The following is an 18,723-nucleotide window of genomic DNA, read 5'->3' on the forward strand; positions in this document are numbered from 1 at the left end:
CTGCAGTTGTGCATCAAAAGCATACAGCAAGACATGGTTGGATGTGAATAGCATCGCTATGTTGCTCCTACACTGTAACCAATCTGAGTAGTGCAAATTTTACTGGAATTGTAAGACTGCAATTTTTCAGCAGTGTAATTTTATCCAGCATTTTTTAGGCTACAGTTGGCACTAAAAAAATAGAAATTTAGTGAGAAATAGTCCTTTTGAAGTAGTCCAATTTCCTTGTCCTTGTAATACTGCAATTCTTTTCAGCAGTGTAATTTTGTTAAGCATTTTTTGTGCTGCCTGCCGAGAGAGCGCAACAAACACTCACATCATGTCGAACTAGCTTCTTGTCCCACTTTGTAGGGGGGAGCGGATCACCACTCTTGAAGCTAGACCAGTGTGAAAAGTTTGTTGGGTGGATAGCAAATAATGCTTCCAGCCAATTTGCCAGCACCACCCTGTTTACCACACGGTCAAGTCTCAGTAGCCATGATACTGGACCACATATTCTTCACCCTGATCCTCCTTCCTCCCATCATGCCGAGTGCCAGGAGACAAGCAATCCCACACTTGGACACTCCAAACAGCTGTTCACATTTCCATCTATAGATTCTGGCCTCTCGACCTGCTCATTTCAAGCGAGACAAGAGAAGACTGCATTTAGCAATGCCCAAATATTTGAGCAGCCACGCTCACAATAAGGTAACAGTGTGAAAATTCAAATAATGTTGCAAGAGGTAGAGGTTAATGATGAGACACAATTACCAGCAAGTAGTGTTGCTACATCAGCAGGTCAGGAGGAGGACAAGGGTGTGGAACTGGAAGTCAAGGTCATGGACCATGAAGTCACAGACCCACATGGCAGACATATCACATGTGCAGCCTGTGTGGCTGCACCGGGGACCAGAGATGGAGGGGGTCCCTGCAGGGTGGCTAATAATGAGGGCAACCTGGCTTGTTTATCCAGTCCTGAGGCTACAGAGGGCCCCTGGCCAGAATATCCTCATGTGCGGCGGGCAGGGAGTGATCTCTGCAGCTCCGCTGCTTACAAGAGAAAATAGTAGTGGAGTGGAGCTGCAGGGATCAGTCTTGATTCCTTCCCGTGCCTCCTATCACACAGACAGCAGCTCTGCTGTTTGGCGTAATCATTCAGCGTCCTTCTTTGCCAGAGAGAGGAGGCTGCTGGCGACAGTGGTGCTTCAGCTGTGGGAGAGTGTGCGGAGAGGCGAGAGGTGCTGTATGTGTTTTTTGTTGTATGTATGTGTGTTGTTTGTGTGTAGAGATTAGTGGTGGTGTGTGTGCTTGCGTAGCACTGCGGGGGAATATGCAGAGAGGTGAATGGTGCTGTGTGTGTATGTGTGTGTAGGTGGAGGAGAGGGCAATGATGGAGGTAAAGGGGAGAAGGCAATGATGGGGTATTGGAGAGGGCAATGATGGGGATGGTGGGGGAGGAGGAAATGATGGAAGTGGGAGAATGGGCAAAGATGGGGATGATGGAGGAGGAGGAAATGATGGACTTGGTGGAATGGGCAATGATGGTGGTCGGGGAGAAGGCAATGATGGAGGTGGTGGAAAGGGAAATAATGGGGGTGGAGGGGGGAGGAACTGATGGAGGTGGTGGAATGGGCAAGAATGTTGGTGGTGGAAAGGGCAATGATGGAGATGGAGGAGAAGGCAATGATGGTGGTAGTGGGAAAGACAATGATGGGAGTGGTAGGGAAGAAGGCAATGATGGAGGTGGTGGGGAAGAAGGCAATGATGGAGGTGGTGGAATGGGCAATGATGGTTGTGATGGAGAGGACAATGATGGGGTGGTAGGGGAAAAAGAAATGATGGAGGTGGTGGAAAGAACAATGTTGGGGGTGGTGGGGGAGAATACAATGATGGTGTTGGTAGAAAGGACAATGATGGGGTGGTGGGGAGAATGCAATGATGGTGGTGGAAAGGATAATGATGGTAGTGGTGGAAAGGAAAATAATGGCTGTGGTGAGGAGGAGGAAATGGTGGAGGTGGAGGAATGGGCTAATGGGGTGGGGGACAATAATAGGATGCAGGGGAAAGAGGACAATGAGGGGTGTGGGGGATTGGGTTCGGAGGAAGGGGAACTTATAACAGAATTAAAAACAGGGGGAGGTGGAGGAAGACATTATTATTGCTTTTGTCTAACACAGCTCCTTAGTATAAAGTGTACTCACTTATTATGTCTAACACAGTCCCTTAGTGTATGTACTTATGCATAACACAGTCCCTTAGTATATAGTGTACTCATTAATTCTGTATAACACCATCCTTAGTTACATAGTTTCCTCTTTTATTATGTATAACACCATCACTTATTATGCACCATCCTCTCTCGATATATATGGCGCCGTCCCTTTTTATATAGCTTCCTCTGCTGTTATGTGCAGTGCTGTCTCTTATTACATAGTATATTCTTGTTAATTTTGTTATTCACAGCGCCCTCTTTTTTATATAGTCCCCTCTCTTTTTAGATATAAAATGACTGCTGAGGGAGGAGCCATCAGCCAGATGACCAGTCCATTAGCTCTTCCATTAGAAAAGAAGCTTTCCCATGCCTCATCAGCCATCATTACATTATACTTCTAACAAAACAGGATAGTATGTAATAAAAAACAGGGCTCTATATAATCCAATATGTAAGGGATGGTGCTGTACATTACAAGAGAAGGCACTGCATAACAAGGGACGGCAATATACATAATAAAGGAGACTATGTAATATATACAGTATACATGTATGTGTGTGGCTATATATATATATATATACATATATATAGTCACCAAAATCATATTTATCATGAAATACTCATGGGAATATGAAGAGATCCCGAATGCAATAATGTTAGAAAATAACTTTTATTAGTCAATGACATAAAAACAAGGTGAAAAGTAAAAAGCAAAAAATACTATCAAGAGGACACCAAGTGGTAAAAACACCAAATGATGATACACATAGGATGGATATCACATGAACAATTATGCCTTATGGATGTAATTTATGAGGCACTAAGAATAAATAATCATAATAAATAATATGTATAATAATACTAATACAATCTGAGTATAATTGAGCTCCCTACATACTGTAGAACAAAAAGATATATAAATCAGAAAATTCTAATTTGCTTATTAACACACAATTTTAAGAGGCACCAAGAATATAATAATAAACCTACAAGGTTATTAGCTAAGTAAACAACATCATATGACACTGTGTGAAGTCCCTGCACATGTCAACAAGACCCGAGACTCATGGGGGTCTCAAAATCAGTATTATCAAGGAATCAAATAATAGCACCAAAGTTAAAGTCCTTTTATAATAATTACCGGTAAGGCAGATGCTGTGTGTCAACTCGGTATCCCCTCACCCTGACGCGCGTTTCGCCACCAGCTTCTTCCCAACTAGTTGGGCCAAGCGCCAGGATCCATAAACACTGTCTTCAGGTGACACCACTGCCACTTTTTCAATTCTACAGGCATGTCAATCTCCTGTCCATGACACAGGCGAAGATGCCTCCCAACCTGCACCTGCCTTTGCACACTTGCAACCACCGTTAGCAACTCTGCTAGTGCATGGGCATTACCAGTCTACCCACTCCTTAACATTGGAAAAAATGTTTTATAAGGCCCTCCATTATGTTTTTTTCAAATGGAGTGCCTATTTTTTATTTTAGGCATCCTTTGCACTAAGTGCATATGCTTTACCCGTGTAGGAGACCCACTCCTTAATAATGGGAAAAAATGCTTTTATGTGGGGGTATATACCATTAAGATCCGTCTGTCTCAGGGGCTGTGCTGCTCGGTGACAGACGGGTCTTAAAGGTATATACCCCCAATTGCTCTCCCCTTTGTTATTGGCACCTTGCACTTTGCGCTGTATTTTTTCACATGTTATAATCCATTTTAGATCAATGTGGCTATATATTTTTGCTTATTTGGTTATATATTTCATTGTATTTTGGCACATGCACCTGTTTGGAGCCTCTATATGATTCATTAATTGACTCCTTACCTTATGTTGCCACTTTTTTATGGGAGCAGCTTATTAAGGGTAGCATACATCAATCTTTTTTATATAATTCTGATGTAATATTTATATAATGGGCCCGATGTATTAGTATTTATTAATAATATGAGCGCACAATGCTGTTTTTATGTTATGATGTTACCACTATTACTCAATAAAGGTATTTTAATAATATTATTGTGTGGTATTTATCATTTTATATACGTTATCATTATTATATATTTTTAAAAAATTAACATCTCTTTTTTCTGACCATAAATTCGAGGTCTTTCTTTTTTGGCACTACTTAATTCTCGAATGGACTACCATTCTCCTTTTATATAACACGGTTTATATATTTATATATTTTTTTATTAATTTTTTTGAAAAATATACTATATATATATATATATATAATTTTTTTAAACACAAATCCTTTTTCTTTGTATTTTTAAACCGTGATATATATCGGTATAGCTTTTATCAGGTTGTGTGGGTTCCTGATTGTGAACATAGCCCAATGTGTTGAAGAACATTTTCCTTCCATCTTACTTATTTTGCCTTATACACAAGTCATTATCCTGGAAAGAATGTTTCTTAACATTTTTTCCAGGTAAATTCATTTTAACTGCAGTTTTTTATGTTCTATTGTCGGTTTGTAAAAGTGGTGCAATACTCTGACAACATTGTTCCCAGCAGCGACCTGAGATTCAGAGATACTTCCCGGGGTCTTCCCCATGCTGTCCACATACCATTTCAGTTTTGATGATTTTCAGCAATTTTTAGACCTTCTCCATACCTCCGGGGGGTGGGGCCGCAGGAAAAATCCTTGAGTTTCCCATTGATTTCCATTATACTTGTTACTCGGGACAAGTACCCAAGGTTTACGATTTGCTTGACTTGAGTAACAAGCACCCAAGCATTTTAGTGCTTGCTCATCACTATTAACCAGGGTATCTTCAGCAGTATATAATATGATGCTTGGTATTTTTCTTTTTAATCCCTGAGCATCAAAAGTGATTCAATTCACAATGACATGCAAATTTGAGGTAACATCACTTGAACTCAATTACTCATTGATCGATTTGCTCATCTCTAATAATGCTATCAAGCTATAGTACTCAGGAGGTCAGAGACAGACTTCTTGTCTCCACATTTGAGCATGTTCCGGACTGTTTGCTAAACGATGGATCGTATCATGGAATAATAGAATCATAGAATATTAGAGTTGGAAGGGACCTCCAAGTCATCATATGTTTAGATTTAACTGTGTCAGGATGAATTAAATGAAACATTTGAAATGCTGATAGTGATTATACAATGTGCTAAAGAAATTCAGATGTGCGTCTTTTTCTATGTGTAATCCATTTAATATTCTCATTATTTCATTTTAAGAAAAATTGAAATAGATTTATTCTTCATTTCCAAAAAATCTTAAAAATGTCACATTTAAAGATACACTACTTTAACAAATGATATGCATTAGGACATAGCGATTTTTTCACCAAAGACGTTAATAATTATCAAGGGACTCATGGAGTCTTGGCCATATGTTTTTACAAAAACTATCCTGTCCTGGCCAAATGGCCCAATATTTTCTTTATCTCAAGTATAAACTGCAAATTTCTATTTCCACATTCTGTGGCTGTGAGGTATAGCACGAGTTTTGATCATGTCATATTATACAAAGGATCTCCAGGTCTACACTAAGGCTGTGTGTCCACGTAGTGATTTTTAAGCATTTTTGCCGCGATTTTCGGCACGAAAACGCTGCGAAAACGTTTAAAAATCGTGTACAGAACGCCCCCCCATGCATTCCTATGGCATTCCGCACATGCTGTGCTAATGCTGCGCTTTTTTCCACGGCAGAATCGCATCGCGGAAAAAATCGCAGCATGCTCATTATTTTGTGCGGAATCGTAAAGGATTGCCGCGATTCCGCACCCATAGGAATGCATGAGAATCGCTTACTTCCCGCAAGTGGCTATGCCCACCATGCGGGAAGTTAAGCGTCTCATGTGCGTTTGGTACCCACGGTGTGGAGGAGAGGAGACTGTCCTCCAGGCCCTGGGTACCATACCCCTGTAAAAAAAAGAATAAAAAATAAAAAATCGGGGTATATTTACCTTCCGGCGTCCCGCGCTGCATTCCCGGCCTAAGCGTTCCCAGTAATGCCTTGCGGCAAGGCCCTGTGATGATGTAGTCTCGCGTGACTCCAGCGGTCTCGCGAGATCGCTATAGTAACGCGAGACTACGTCATCACAGGTCTCGCAAGGCATTACTGGGAACGCTGGGGCCCGGGAATGCAGCGCGGGACGCCGGAAGGTAAATATACCCCGATTTTTTTATTTTTTTTAGCATTTTAACATCCTATCTTTTACTATTGATGCCGCATAGGCGGCCTCAATAGTAAAAACCTGGTCGCACTTGTCAAACACTATGTTTGACGAGTGTGACCAACCTGTCAATCACTTTCCAAGCGTTGCTTCAAATCCCTTGGAAAGTGCTTGAATATCGCACGCGAAAATCGCGGCAAAATCGCGATCATAATCGCGACAAAATCGCGGTGAAATCGCGCGGAAAAAAACGTGCGATTTCTGGGAAGGAGTCCGGTTTTTAGTAAGCGTTTTAAAACGCTACATGGGCACATAGCCTTAGAGGCAAAAGTCCGATCTTTAAAGCATTTCTCAAAAACTGTGCTTTATAGACTTTTGTTTAATTTTTTTATCTTCTTTTAGACAAGCGATCATGTATCAGGTGTTCAAGAGACCAATGGCCAAATGACAGCAATCAATGTGCAGCAAAGGAAGCAGAATTTTTATCATATACCGACGACTCAATAACTCTTATTATATCTACAATTTCTATCTTTCTTTTCCTCAAAACTTCATTTATCTTGGGCATCTTTATATTATTTAGAGATACACCAGTCATCAGGGCAACAAATCAAAGCTTAAGCTTCTCCTTACTTGTCTCCATTATGATAAGCTTCCTCTGTATATTTTTGTTCCTGGGTCGTCCTACAAGAGTCACCTGCATGCTTCGTCAGACTTCATTTGGGATCATCTTCTCAGTAGCCATTTCTTCTATTCTGGCTAAGACTATTATGGTCTACTCGGCCTTCAAAGCCACCAAACCTGGGAGCAAATGTCGAAAATTTATTGGAGTAAAGATCACCAACTGTTTAGTGTTTGTTTGCTCATTTGTCCAAGTTGTACTTTGCATTATCTGGTTATCTACTGCACCGCCATTTCCAGAAAACAACTTTGACTTGCATGTGGACAAAATTATTCTTCAGTGTAATGAAGGCTCGATAGTAGCATTTTCCATTATCCTGGGTTACATTGGTTTTCTTGCTGCAGTGAGTTTCTTGGTTGCTTTTCTGGCAAGAAATTTGCCAGATAGTTTCAATGAAGCTAAATACATCACATTCAGCATGCTGGTTGTCTGCAGTGTCTGGGTGGCTTTTATCCCGGCATATTTAAGTGTCACTGGAAAAAGTTCAGTTCTTGTAGAGATATTTGCTATATTGTCTTCAAGTGTCGGCATTTTGGCCTGTATATTTTATCCTAAATGTTATATTATTATCCTGAGACCAGACTTAAACTCAAAGGACAATTTGTTAAAAAAGCATAAATATGATAGGTAAAGTAAAACTATATACTGTAAATCATGTTTACAATGTATAATATATTGACAAAATTATTTAATTTAAAATTTAGATATTTACTAGAATTATGTTATGCGTAATCAGTAGTTTCTAACTGTAGAATGGGAAAACATTTAAAAGAGCATATATCTGGTAGATCATTAAAAATATGTGCAAAGCAGGAGACACTTCAGGAAAATGCCACCTGTGTTTTTTCAAACATTTGCTCTTTGTGGTCTTTTTGCTGTTTTTGAAGCAGCTTTGTATCAAGGTTTTCTTTTTTTTACTGTATTAAATAATGGTGGTTTCCAAGAAGAAATCGCCAGAAGAGAGTACAGGTCACTTCTTCTGGCCATTTTATGGCTTTCAAAGCCTAAAGTTTAGATATGAGCATATGGCACCACTATCACTCACTCTCTGATTGCATTTTGTCCTGGCTGTGTAGTACATAGGTGGACAAGGGAATGCTCTCTGCAGTGTTGGATAGAGTGTCTCTTTAAAAGAGAGGTTGAGGGCACAGGAGGAGGACCTACAGGAGGTGGAGGAGGCAGAAGCAGTGGAAGAGGTGCTAGACACCGATGTTTTGTCAAGCAAGCCTTTGGGAATTCCAAGATTTTCTGTCCAGTGACACCTCAGTGTCTATTATTTTATTTCACCATCCCATGATGTGTAGTGGGTTTTGTTATGATTGAGTCACTGGAGGAGGAAAACAACAGTAAAAGCTAAGTCCAGAAAACCGAGAGGTTGGGAGCAAGCGGATTGCAGACCCCTGATCCTATACACAACAACTAACAGTAGCCGTGGGGGGTTCCTACGGTGATCCTAGACCCCTTGATCACAGCCGGAGAACTACATAAACCTAAAGAAAGAAAGGGGAAATCTAAACTGCCCCAGAGCAGACCCCAAAGCAATAGGCAGCCCCCAACATGTATTGACGGTGAAAAACAGAAGAAAGCACAAACACAGATAGAAAGACTAACTAGATAGGACAGGACAGAAAAGCTGCTGTCTGCAATTGCGCAAAAAATCAACCAACTGATAGAAAAAGGCCCTGAAGTCACTAGACTTCAACATCACTATATCAGTACTCAGGTATATTCTGAAACAGAGCAAAAGAGAGCAACTGATCAGAGACAAAAATGGAGTCCAGCCAGTCCAGCAAGAGCTGGCTGAACACATTCACTAAGCAAACCAGACAAAATCTCATGGAAAAACAGAAGAGCAAAACTTAACTTTTAGAAGACTGGAATAACTGGAGACCAGAGCTCTGAGCAGAGAAGTATCACCAGCAACCCTGCAGGGCGTCGGCAGCCTTATATCCACTCAGTAATTCCAGGTGTCCAATCATCCTCCAAATGCTCTAATGACGAGTCTCTCCCATTCAGATCAGCTTCACCACCCCCCTTCACCAGCAGAGGGAGTTCATCAGACATCAGAGGGGAAGGAGAAAATGAGCTCATAACAGGGTTTAGTTTCCTCTGTTCAATCTCCTACCTAGATAATTCACCTCTTCCCCTCTCTACCCATAGAAATTAGAACTAAAAGCAACTTACACACTCTAAGGAGCTCCTCAAAAACACATCTGTTTAGGGCAGCCTACCTTGTTCCCTAATCAAATTCTTTTTTCTATATTGCCCATTCTCTAGTTCTTTTAACATCAAACTCCACCACACCCAAAAGTACTACAAATATTGCCTGGTGAGTACTTCATGCAGCCTTTATCTACCCCCCATTTCCTCAAGATGACTGGAGCATCATTGAAAATAACCACCTGTACTTTGTGTCACCACCAACCTCATTTAGATTGTAAGCTCTTACAAGCAGGATCACCATTATTTTGCCTTTAATTATTGGATTATCGTTAATTTTGTAACTTATGACTGTTTTATATAAACTGCTAACTTGTAAAGCTCTGCAAAATATGTTTGCACTATATAAATAAAGATTATTATTAGTAGTAGATTATAGATGGTAAAGTTCCCTCTCTTAACTTTGCCATGTGTAGGAAGAAAGAGTCTTTTATGTGACCACAACAGTGTGAACAGTGGCTGGCTGCTGTTCTGACAGAGGGTGGAGTAGGGTGAACACAACAAACTGCTGTAGTGTGAGTGAGGTGCAGATGGGGATGTTATGGTGGATTGAGAAACATGTGATGTGCTCAGAGTCTGAGATTGGACAAAACAGCAGGCATATCCACTTCCATAACAGCTGACGGGCTGTCAGTCACAAGCACTGTTTCAGGGAGGATCTGCGGACGAAGACCTGTTTGAGAACACATTTCCAAGAAGTGGAGAAGAGAGAAGCAGGAGATGTGGTTGACAGGATGCCTGGTGGTTGGCGAGACCCGCTATTCTGCATTATATGGCAGTGAGATTCCCAGACTAACGCATATTGATTGCAATTGCATCGGTTCATGCATGCAATAGTCAAATTATTGGATTTTTTTACTCTGCTCAGTCATTTTTTTACAGTTAGCAGATAACGTGAGTTTGGTCATCATTTGCGATCTCAAAAAAGGGCCAGGCTAGCCAACCCTTGCAGCACCTGTGAACTGCAGACCCATGACTGCTGCTCTCCACAGCCAGAGTTGTGGCTGACGATGCAGTGCTTGTTGAGATTTCATCACTCACTCTCAGTGTGGGAAGCCACAATGTAACCTACTCATCTTCTTCCTCCTCCACCTCCTCAGATTAGCTACTCATCTACGTGTCTCTGTGTACCCACCAAGTGGGATCAACAACCTCATCATCACTCTCTCTGTTTTCCCACTTCTTGGTCCTATACTGAATGTCCTCACATCTAACAGACAGGATATTCAGTGTCTCCCACTCACACACCACCTCCATATCTCGCACCCTATCTGTTGGTGCCCTACAATGTTCAGTTCTAGGACCCCTCCTCTTCACTATCTACACCTTTAGCCTAGGACAGCTCATGGAGTCTCACGACTTTCAGTATTATCTTTATGCTGATGACACTCAGCTTTACATCTCTGGACCTGATATAACCTCCTTACTAACCAGAATCCACAATGTCTGTATGCTATTTTGTCTTTGTTCTCTGTTAGATTTGTAAAACTTAACATGGATAAAACCAAATTCATCATCTTTCCACCATCTAATTAAACCCCCCAAACTGACATATCCATTGAAGTCAATAGCTGCCCACTGTCCCCAGTCTCACAAGCTTGAGTCTGATCTCTCCTTCAAATCTGAGATCAAAGCCCTTTCCACTTCCAGCCTACAGCAACTTAAAAATATTACCCGGATCCGCACATTCCTCAATCATAAATCTGCAAAAACAATAGTGCATGCCATTTCTCGCTGCAACTATTGCAACCTCCTGTTTGGTGGCTCCCTTCTAAGACTATCACACCTGTCCAATCTATTCTAAACTCTGCTGCCCAACTAATCCACCTGGCACCCTGCTATTCCCTGGTATCCCCCCAATGTCAATCCCTACTCTTGCTCCCCATTGTCCAGAGGTTCATGTTGAAAACCCTAGCTTTGGCAAACAAAGCTTTCCAAAACCTGTCTTTTCCATACATCTGTAACACTACTTACCTGTACGCAACCTCCGATCATCAGAAGGTCTCCTTCTCTACTCCCATCTTATCTCCTTTTCCCAAAATAGCATACTATATTTCTCTGATAAATCCCCTCTACTCAGGAACAGTGTACGCCAACATATCATACTTTTGCCTACCATTGGGACCGTCAAAAGGAACCTGTAGAAACACCTCTTCAGACAAGCCTACAGCGCACACTGACCCTCACTCCACCATACTGCTGCACAAGCAGCTCTATCCTGACCTTTTGTATCCTCACCCCCCACTTGCAGACTGCGAGCCCTCACACACAGGGTCCACTTTAATCCAATACCAGACTGTGACTTGTATTGTTAAAGATTATTGTACTTCTTATTATTATGTATACCACTTTTCACATGTAAAGCACCATGGAATAAATGGCGCTATAGCAAAAAATAATAATAGTACCGCTGAGTGGCTGCCAAAGAAAGGGAGTCAAGTAGACTGTGCAGTAACAGAGGTTTTTCATAAAACTGCACATTTCTACTATTAATAGTCTAGAGAAATTGATGACACATTAGTTGTGTGTGTCAATAAATTGGAGAAATGTTTGTACTCAAAGTTGAGTCTCCTTCATGAGTGTTGCCTCTAGCAGTAGGGCTCCCATACTGGCAGACTTGCACTAACTTTCAGTCAACTACCTGTGTTACTATCCTTAAATGTTTCTAACAATGGTAGTCAACAAAGCTAATATTTTTGCCACCTAAGTGTGGCTGAGCAGAATAGTAGTTTGAGATGTTGCATGTGGTATCAGGGCTCCCATCAAAACAAGTTTACACAGGTCCCGTCGTCTTAATTTAAACCTAAATTAAAAACTATAAGTGCTGGCTCAGACTCTGATACCTCATGCATGGCCCATCCCTGAATGTTGCCCCATTATCAAATATCTACTGTGGGTTAATCGATACCACTTTTCTTGGTGCCTGTGTAGTGGTGTGGGCCGGACTGGGGGGTGGTCCCTCATTTACCGCGCACAGACGTCACAGACACAAGATGGAGGCAGATTTCGGGTTCAACAGGTCCAAGTTTATTTTAGTCGTCCGTCTGACGACTCCAGCAATACACCGCACTTCTTCCACAGCCTTCCGTTTCCAGGCCCGGGTACATACACCGCACTTTTTAGCTTAGTGACGTCCCTACCAGCTCAGTCACTGTGGCCACCTTAGGCCTGTTCACCAACAGCAATTTACTGGTCAGAGGTCGTTGTCAATTTGGTATATCTCCCCTGGGGCCTCGTCTGTTCTGCGGTTCTTCGTGTCGGGGCCACCCCCTGACTTCCTTTATCCTCAGTCCCCTAGTTGAGCTCTCCACACAACACACACTTCGTCACAGGCTCCTCTCCTCTTGAGCTCCTCCCGGGACTGGAACTTTCTGGAACCCTCCTGTCCTATTTATAACTTTCCCGGTTCCCTTTAACTCCGCCCCCCATGACCAACGATTTCTAAAGCCCTAAGCTGCTGTCAAGTCCTGAACTCACGTTCTCCCCTGCCATCTTGTGGTCAACCCAAGGTGCTGCACTCAATCTAAACTTTTCCCAGCTGTTTCCCTTCTGTCGTAACTAACATCTGTCTAAAGTGCACAAACCATCCTTTCTTCTTGCTAACAAGTCCGTCTGTCCGGTCACCTTCCCCACACCAGCCCCTGATTTTTTTAAATGTTTGTACTCCAAGTTGGGTCTCCTTCAGGTATGTTGCCTGAATTTGGCAGGGCTTCCAGTTTAGCAGGCTTACACCTGTCCCTCACTCACCTCTTAATTTCAACTTAATTTCAGAGCTGTAGATGCTGGGCCAGTCTCATGCATGTCCCATGTCCGACTACTGCATCATTATAAAATTTGTACTGTGGGTCAATTAATGCCACTTGTCCTGGTGTCTGCCCCTCATTTTTGGAAATGTTTGTACTCCAATTTGGGTCTCCTTCATGTGTTGTCTGTAGCAGTAGGGCTCCCAGCACTGCAGGCCTGCAATTACTTTCAGTCAACTAACTTTGCTACTATCTTTAAATGTTTCTATCAATAGTAGATGAAACTGATATTTGTGCCTTCAAAGTGTGGCTGAGCAGAAGAGCAGTTTGAGCTGTTGCATGGGGTATCAGGGGTATCAGGGCTCTCAGCCAAGCAGGTGTCCCAATCGCTGCTATGGATACCCGATGTCAATATGATGACATCCAGGTATCCAGAACTGAGAGACTTCCTGTCATAGAATCATAGAATCGTAGAGTTGGAAGGGACCTCCTGGGCCATCTGGTCCAACCCCCTGCTCAAAGCAGGATTCGCTAAATCATCCCAGTTAGATGTCTGTCCAGCCTCTGTTTGAAGACTTCCATTGAAGGAGAACTCACCACTTCTCGTGGCAGCCTGTTCCACTCATTGATCACTCTAACTGTCAAAAAGTTTTTTCTAATATCTAATCTGTGTCTCCTCAAATTCAGCTTCATCCCATTGCTTCTAGTCTTTCCTTGTGCAAATGAGAATAAAGTTGATCCTTCTACAATGTGACAGCCCTTTAGATATTTGTAGACAGCTATTAAGTCTCCTCTCAGTCTTCTCTTTTGCAAACTAAACATTCCCAAATCCTGCAACCTTTCCTCATAAGACAGGGTTTGCAGACCGGTCACCATTCTGGTCGCTCTTTTCTGAACTTGCTCCAGTTTGTTGATGTCTTTTTTAAAATGTGGTGCCCAAAATTGGACACAATATTCCAGATGAGGTCTGACCAAAGAGGAGTAGAGGGAAATAATTACTTCACGTGATCTAGACTGTATGCTTCTGTTAATACATCCTAGAATTGCATTTGCCTTTTTTGCTGCTGCATCACACTGTTGACTCATATTCAGTCTGTGATCTATTAGTATACCCAAGTCTTTTTCACATGTGCTGTCACTTAGCCCTATTCCTCCCATTCTATATATGCTTTTTTCATTTTTATTGCCCAGATGTAGTACTTTGCATTTCTCCCTGTTAAAAACCATTCTGTTAGTTGCTGCCCACTTCTCCAGTTTATTTAAATCTTTTTGAATCCTCTCTCTCTCTTCTCTAGTATTAGCTATCCCTCCTAGCTTTGTGTCATCAGCAAATTTAATCAGTTTACCCTCAATTCCTTCATCTAAATCGTTGATAAAGATGTTGAACAATACAGGGCCCAGGACAGAGCCCTGTGGTACCCCACTTGAGACATTCTTCCAACTGGATGTGCAGCCATTTACGACCACTCTTTGGGTCCGATCACTAAGCCAGTTATGAATCCACCTAACAGTTGCCTTGTCCATTCCATACTTAGTCATTTTTTCAATAAGGATTGTATGAGAGACTTTGTCAAATGCTTTGCTGAAGTCAAGATATACTATATCTACAGCATTTCCTTGATCCACCCAATCAGTAATACCATCATAGAAGGAAATTAAATTAGTCTGACATGACTTATTAGTTACAAACCCATGCTGACTCTGTTTAATCACTTCATTCTTATCCAGGTATTGACATACATGTTGTTTAATAATTTGTTCAAAGATCTTTCCTGGTATAGAAGTCAGACTCACCGGCCTATAGTTGCCTGGGTCCACCTTCTTCCCCTTTTTGAAGATAGGAACAACATTTGCTCTTCTCCAGTCTTCTGGCACTTCTCCTGTTCTCCAAGAATTTTCAAAGATTATGGAGAGGGGTTCAAAAATTTCTTCTGCTATCTCCTTCAGTACTCTGGGGTGTAATTCATCTGGACCTGGAGACTTGAATACATTTAGGTTAGCTAAGTGTTTCCTCACTATCTTTCTGTTTATAGATATCCTGGATTCTTCTATTCCCTTAATAGGACAGTGAATAACAGTTGATGTTACATTTCCTTTCTGAGAGAAAACAGATGCAAAATAGGAATTTAAAAGTTCAGCCTTCTCAACATCCTGTCTTACCATTTCATCATTTTCATCCTGTAAAAATCCTATAGCATCTTTGACTTTTCTTTTACTTTTGACATATCCCCAAAATCCTTTATTATTGCTTTTGACATCTCTTGCAAGCCTCAATTCATTTTCAGCTTTAGATAATCTGATTTGTGCCTTGCAGGTTCTGCAGACAGCATTATATTCTTCTTTAGATATGCCTCCTTCTTTCCATTTTATAAACATTTTTTGCTTCCTTTTTAGCATGTGCTTAAGTTCTGTGTTCATCCATCCTGGTTTCCTTAAATGCTTCCTATTCTTCCCTCTTTTCGGAATTGTTAACAACTGTGCTTTGAGAATTTCATTTTTCAAGATTTCCCATCCTTCCTGGACATTTTTGTCTTTAAGGATATCCAGCCATTGGATCCCTCCAATTCTCTTTCTGAATCCCTTAAAATCTGCCTTTCTGAAATCTAACCTTGACGTCTGAGTCTTCACAGGTCTTCAGCCTCTAGTTATCCAAAATTCTAAAATAGCATGGTCGCTACCTCCTAGGGTCCCAGCCACTTTTACCTCCTCAACCATTTCCTCCCTGTTTATAAGGATTAGATCCAAGGTAGCAGTTCCCCTTGTTTTCTCCTTTACCTTTTGGAAGATAAAGTTGTCAGCAAGAGAGGATAAGAATTTCCTTGACCTGTTAGTTTTGCCTGAGAGAGATTCCCAACAAATGTCTGGATAGTTGAAATCTCCCATGACAACTATGTCATATTTTTTGGAGAACTTGGCCATTTGATGCATAAAGAGTTCATCCATATCTTCAGCTTGCACAGGCGGTCTGTAGTAAATGCCTACAATGGTGTCCTTTCCATTGTTCTGTCCTTGTATTCTTACCCAAACAGTTTCCACAGAACTCCCAGTCTCTGAAGCTTCAATCTCTGTGCAGTTATACGCGTTTCTAACATACAATGCGACACCCCCTCCTCGTTTATCAAGTCTGTTTCTTGCAAATAAGTTGTATCCTTCTAGTCTTGTATTCCAATCATGTGTATCGTCCCACCAAGTTTCAGTGATTCCAATGACATCATATTTCTTTTCCTGTGTTAGTAGTTCCAATTCTCCTTGTTTGTTGCCCATGCTTTGTGCATTAGTATAGAAACATTTTAGTTTGTGATTGGTTTCTCTTTCTCCAATATTTTTTTTAATTAGATTCTTTCGTCTTTGTTCTTCCTTTTCACTTCTAATAGCAGAGTTCTCAGTAGCATTTGTCAGGTGTATGGCTTTTTCTGGTCTTTTGCTTCCCTTCCCATGTTGTTCTAGTTTAAAGCTCTCCTTACAAGTGTAGCAAGGCGACTTCCAAATACCTGCTTTCCAGTCTTCGTAAGGTGCACCCCATCTCTAGCAAGTAGTCCATCGTATAAGTAGTTCACTCCGTGATCCAGAAATCCAAATCGTTGCTGACGGCACCATCGACGTAGCCAGTTGTTCACCTGCATCACTGTCATGCACAGTGATGATCAGGAAGTCTCTCAGGTTAGTGAAAAATACATGCAGCGCTGACAGCTTCTATAGCATGCAGATCAGCCACACAGTGGAATAGCACACGATCAAAAAGATGGATATAAATAATCATGGTACTGCTGAAAATGCCATCTTGTCCCACAAAAAAACAGCCGCCATACAGCGTCATCAGCAAAAAAATAAAAAAGTTATAGCTGTCAGAATAAAGTGATGCAAAAACAATTATTTTGCCTATTAAATAATTTTTATTGTATAAAAGCGCCAAAACATCAAAAAAATTATATAAAAGAGGCATCGCTGTAATCATACTGACCTGAAGAATAAAACAGCGTTATCTATTTTACCACACTCGGAGCAGTGTAAACGTCCCCCCAAAAAGAAATTCAAGAATTGCTGTTTTTTGCTCATTCTGTCTCCAAAAATCAGAATAGAAAGTGATCAAAAAATGTCATATGCCTGAAAATGGTACCAATAAAAACGTCAGCTCATCCTGTCAAAAACAAGACCTCACATGATTCTGTGGGACGAAACATGGAAAAATTATAGCTCTCAAAATGTGGTGATACAAAAACTATTTTTTGCAATAAAAAGCGTCTTTTAGCGTGTGAGAGTTGCCAAGCATGAAAACCAGATATAATGCCTCTTTAACATGTCCTGATATTTCCAGTACCGGAGATATCAGTGTCCATGTGTGTAATACTTGCGGCACACGTGTGGCATGCATGTGCCGCAACAGTACCACATGGATGGGTTCCAGGGAAGAAGAGTTACAGTAAGCGCTGCTCCCCAGTGCCGGGTGCTGAAGATGGCTTTCATAATTCTCACCTGCTCTGCTGGCGATCTGCTCAAGCAGAAGAGAAAGATGAGCGTTACATTTAACCCCTTAGCAACCAATGATTCACCTTTTAATGGCGGCAGTTAAGGTTACTTAAATCACAGCGCCACTTTTTAATGGTGCTGAGGTTTAAGATTATAGCGCCCACCAGCTTCAGAATTTCTCCAGGGTCTTTGCTGCCAGGGGTAGTGGAGACCCAAGAGAACATGATTTGGGTCGATTTTTACCGACCCCAGTGTTGCAATCGCCGTTATTAACGTTATAACGTCAGCCGCAAAAAAGTCAAATTTTCCATTTAATTTCTCTCTCTTCTGATGTGAACACACATCAGAGGATAGAGAAATAGAGTCCCCGATCCCCCTGGTACCTTCATTGTCCTTGCAGGCTCTGCTGAAGTTCTCTAGGCCGCCAGTTTATTCTTCCAAGATAAAATGGTGGACGCATGTGCAGTGTGCCTGCTGAGATATGCCAACCAGCACCCGGCAACCATAGGAGATTTTTTCCTATTGGTACATTTTGATCACTATGATAGACAATATCACAGTGATCAAAATAAAAAAGTATTAAATCAAACCCCCCTTTATTGCCCCCTTAGTTACGGTTGAGATTAGGATTAGGTTTGGGACTAGGGTTAGGGGTGTGTTAGGGTTAGATTTGTGGTTAGGGTTATGGTTAGGGTTGGTATTAGGGTTAGGTATGTGTTGAGGTTAGGGTTGGAGTTAGAAGTGGGGGTTTCCAGTCTGGTCACATCAGGGGCTCTCCAAAAGTGACATGGTATCCGATCTCAATTCCAGCCAATTCTGTGTTGAAAAGGTCAAATTATGCTCCTTCCCTTCCAAGCTCTGGTGTGCGCCCAAACAGTTATTTACACCTACATATGTGGTATCAACGTAATCAGGACCAATTGGACAACAGCATTTTGCATCCAATTTCTCCTGTTAATGTTGTAAAAATAAAAAATTGGGGGCTAAAAGATCATTTTTGTGAAAAAAATATGATTTTTTTTATTTTTATGGCTCTAGGTTATAAACTTTTTTGAAGCACTTGGGGGTTCAAAGTGCTCATCACAAATCTAGATAAGTTTCTAAGGGGGGCTAATTTCCCAAATTGTGTCACTTGTGGGGGATTTCCACTGTTTGGGCACATCAGGAGCTCTCCAAATGCGATATGGCATCCAATCTCAATTCCAGCCAATTCCGCGTTGAAAAAGTCAAATGGCGCACCTTCCCTTCCAAGCTCAGCTGT

The 18,723-nt window shown here is 41.5% G+C and overlaps 1 protein-coding gene across 1 annotated transcript in view; it reads left to right on the forward strand.

Moving 5' to 3' along the window:
- Positions 1-18,723, forward strand: part of LOC141098822 (vomeronasal type-2 receptor 26-like) — a 50,199-nt gene that overhangs the window by 14,592 nt on the left and 16,884 nt on the right. Inside the window, exon 4 of the mRNA XM_073586795.1 lies at positions 6,753-7,659. Within this exon, the coding sequence (XP_073442896.1) occupies positions 6,753-7,659 (907 nt within the window). The remainder of the gene's footprint in view (positions 1-6,752; positions 7,660-18,723) is intronic.

This window comes from Dendrobates tinctorius, unplaced genomic scaffold (genome assembly GCF_039654945.1).
Source record: "Dendrobates tinctorius isolate UK_male_01 unplaced genomic scaffold, ASM3965494v1 ptg000095l, whole genome shotgun sequence".
In the NCBI taxonomy this organism is placed as follows: Eukaryota; Metazoa; Chordata; class Amphibia; order Anura; family Dendrobatidae; genus Dendrobates; species Dendrobates tinctorius.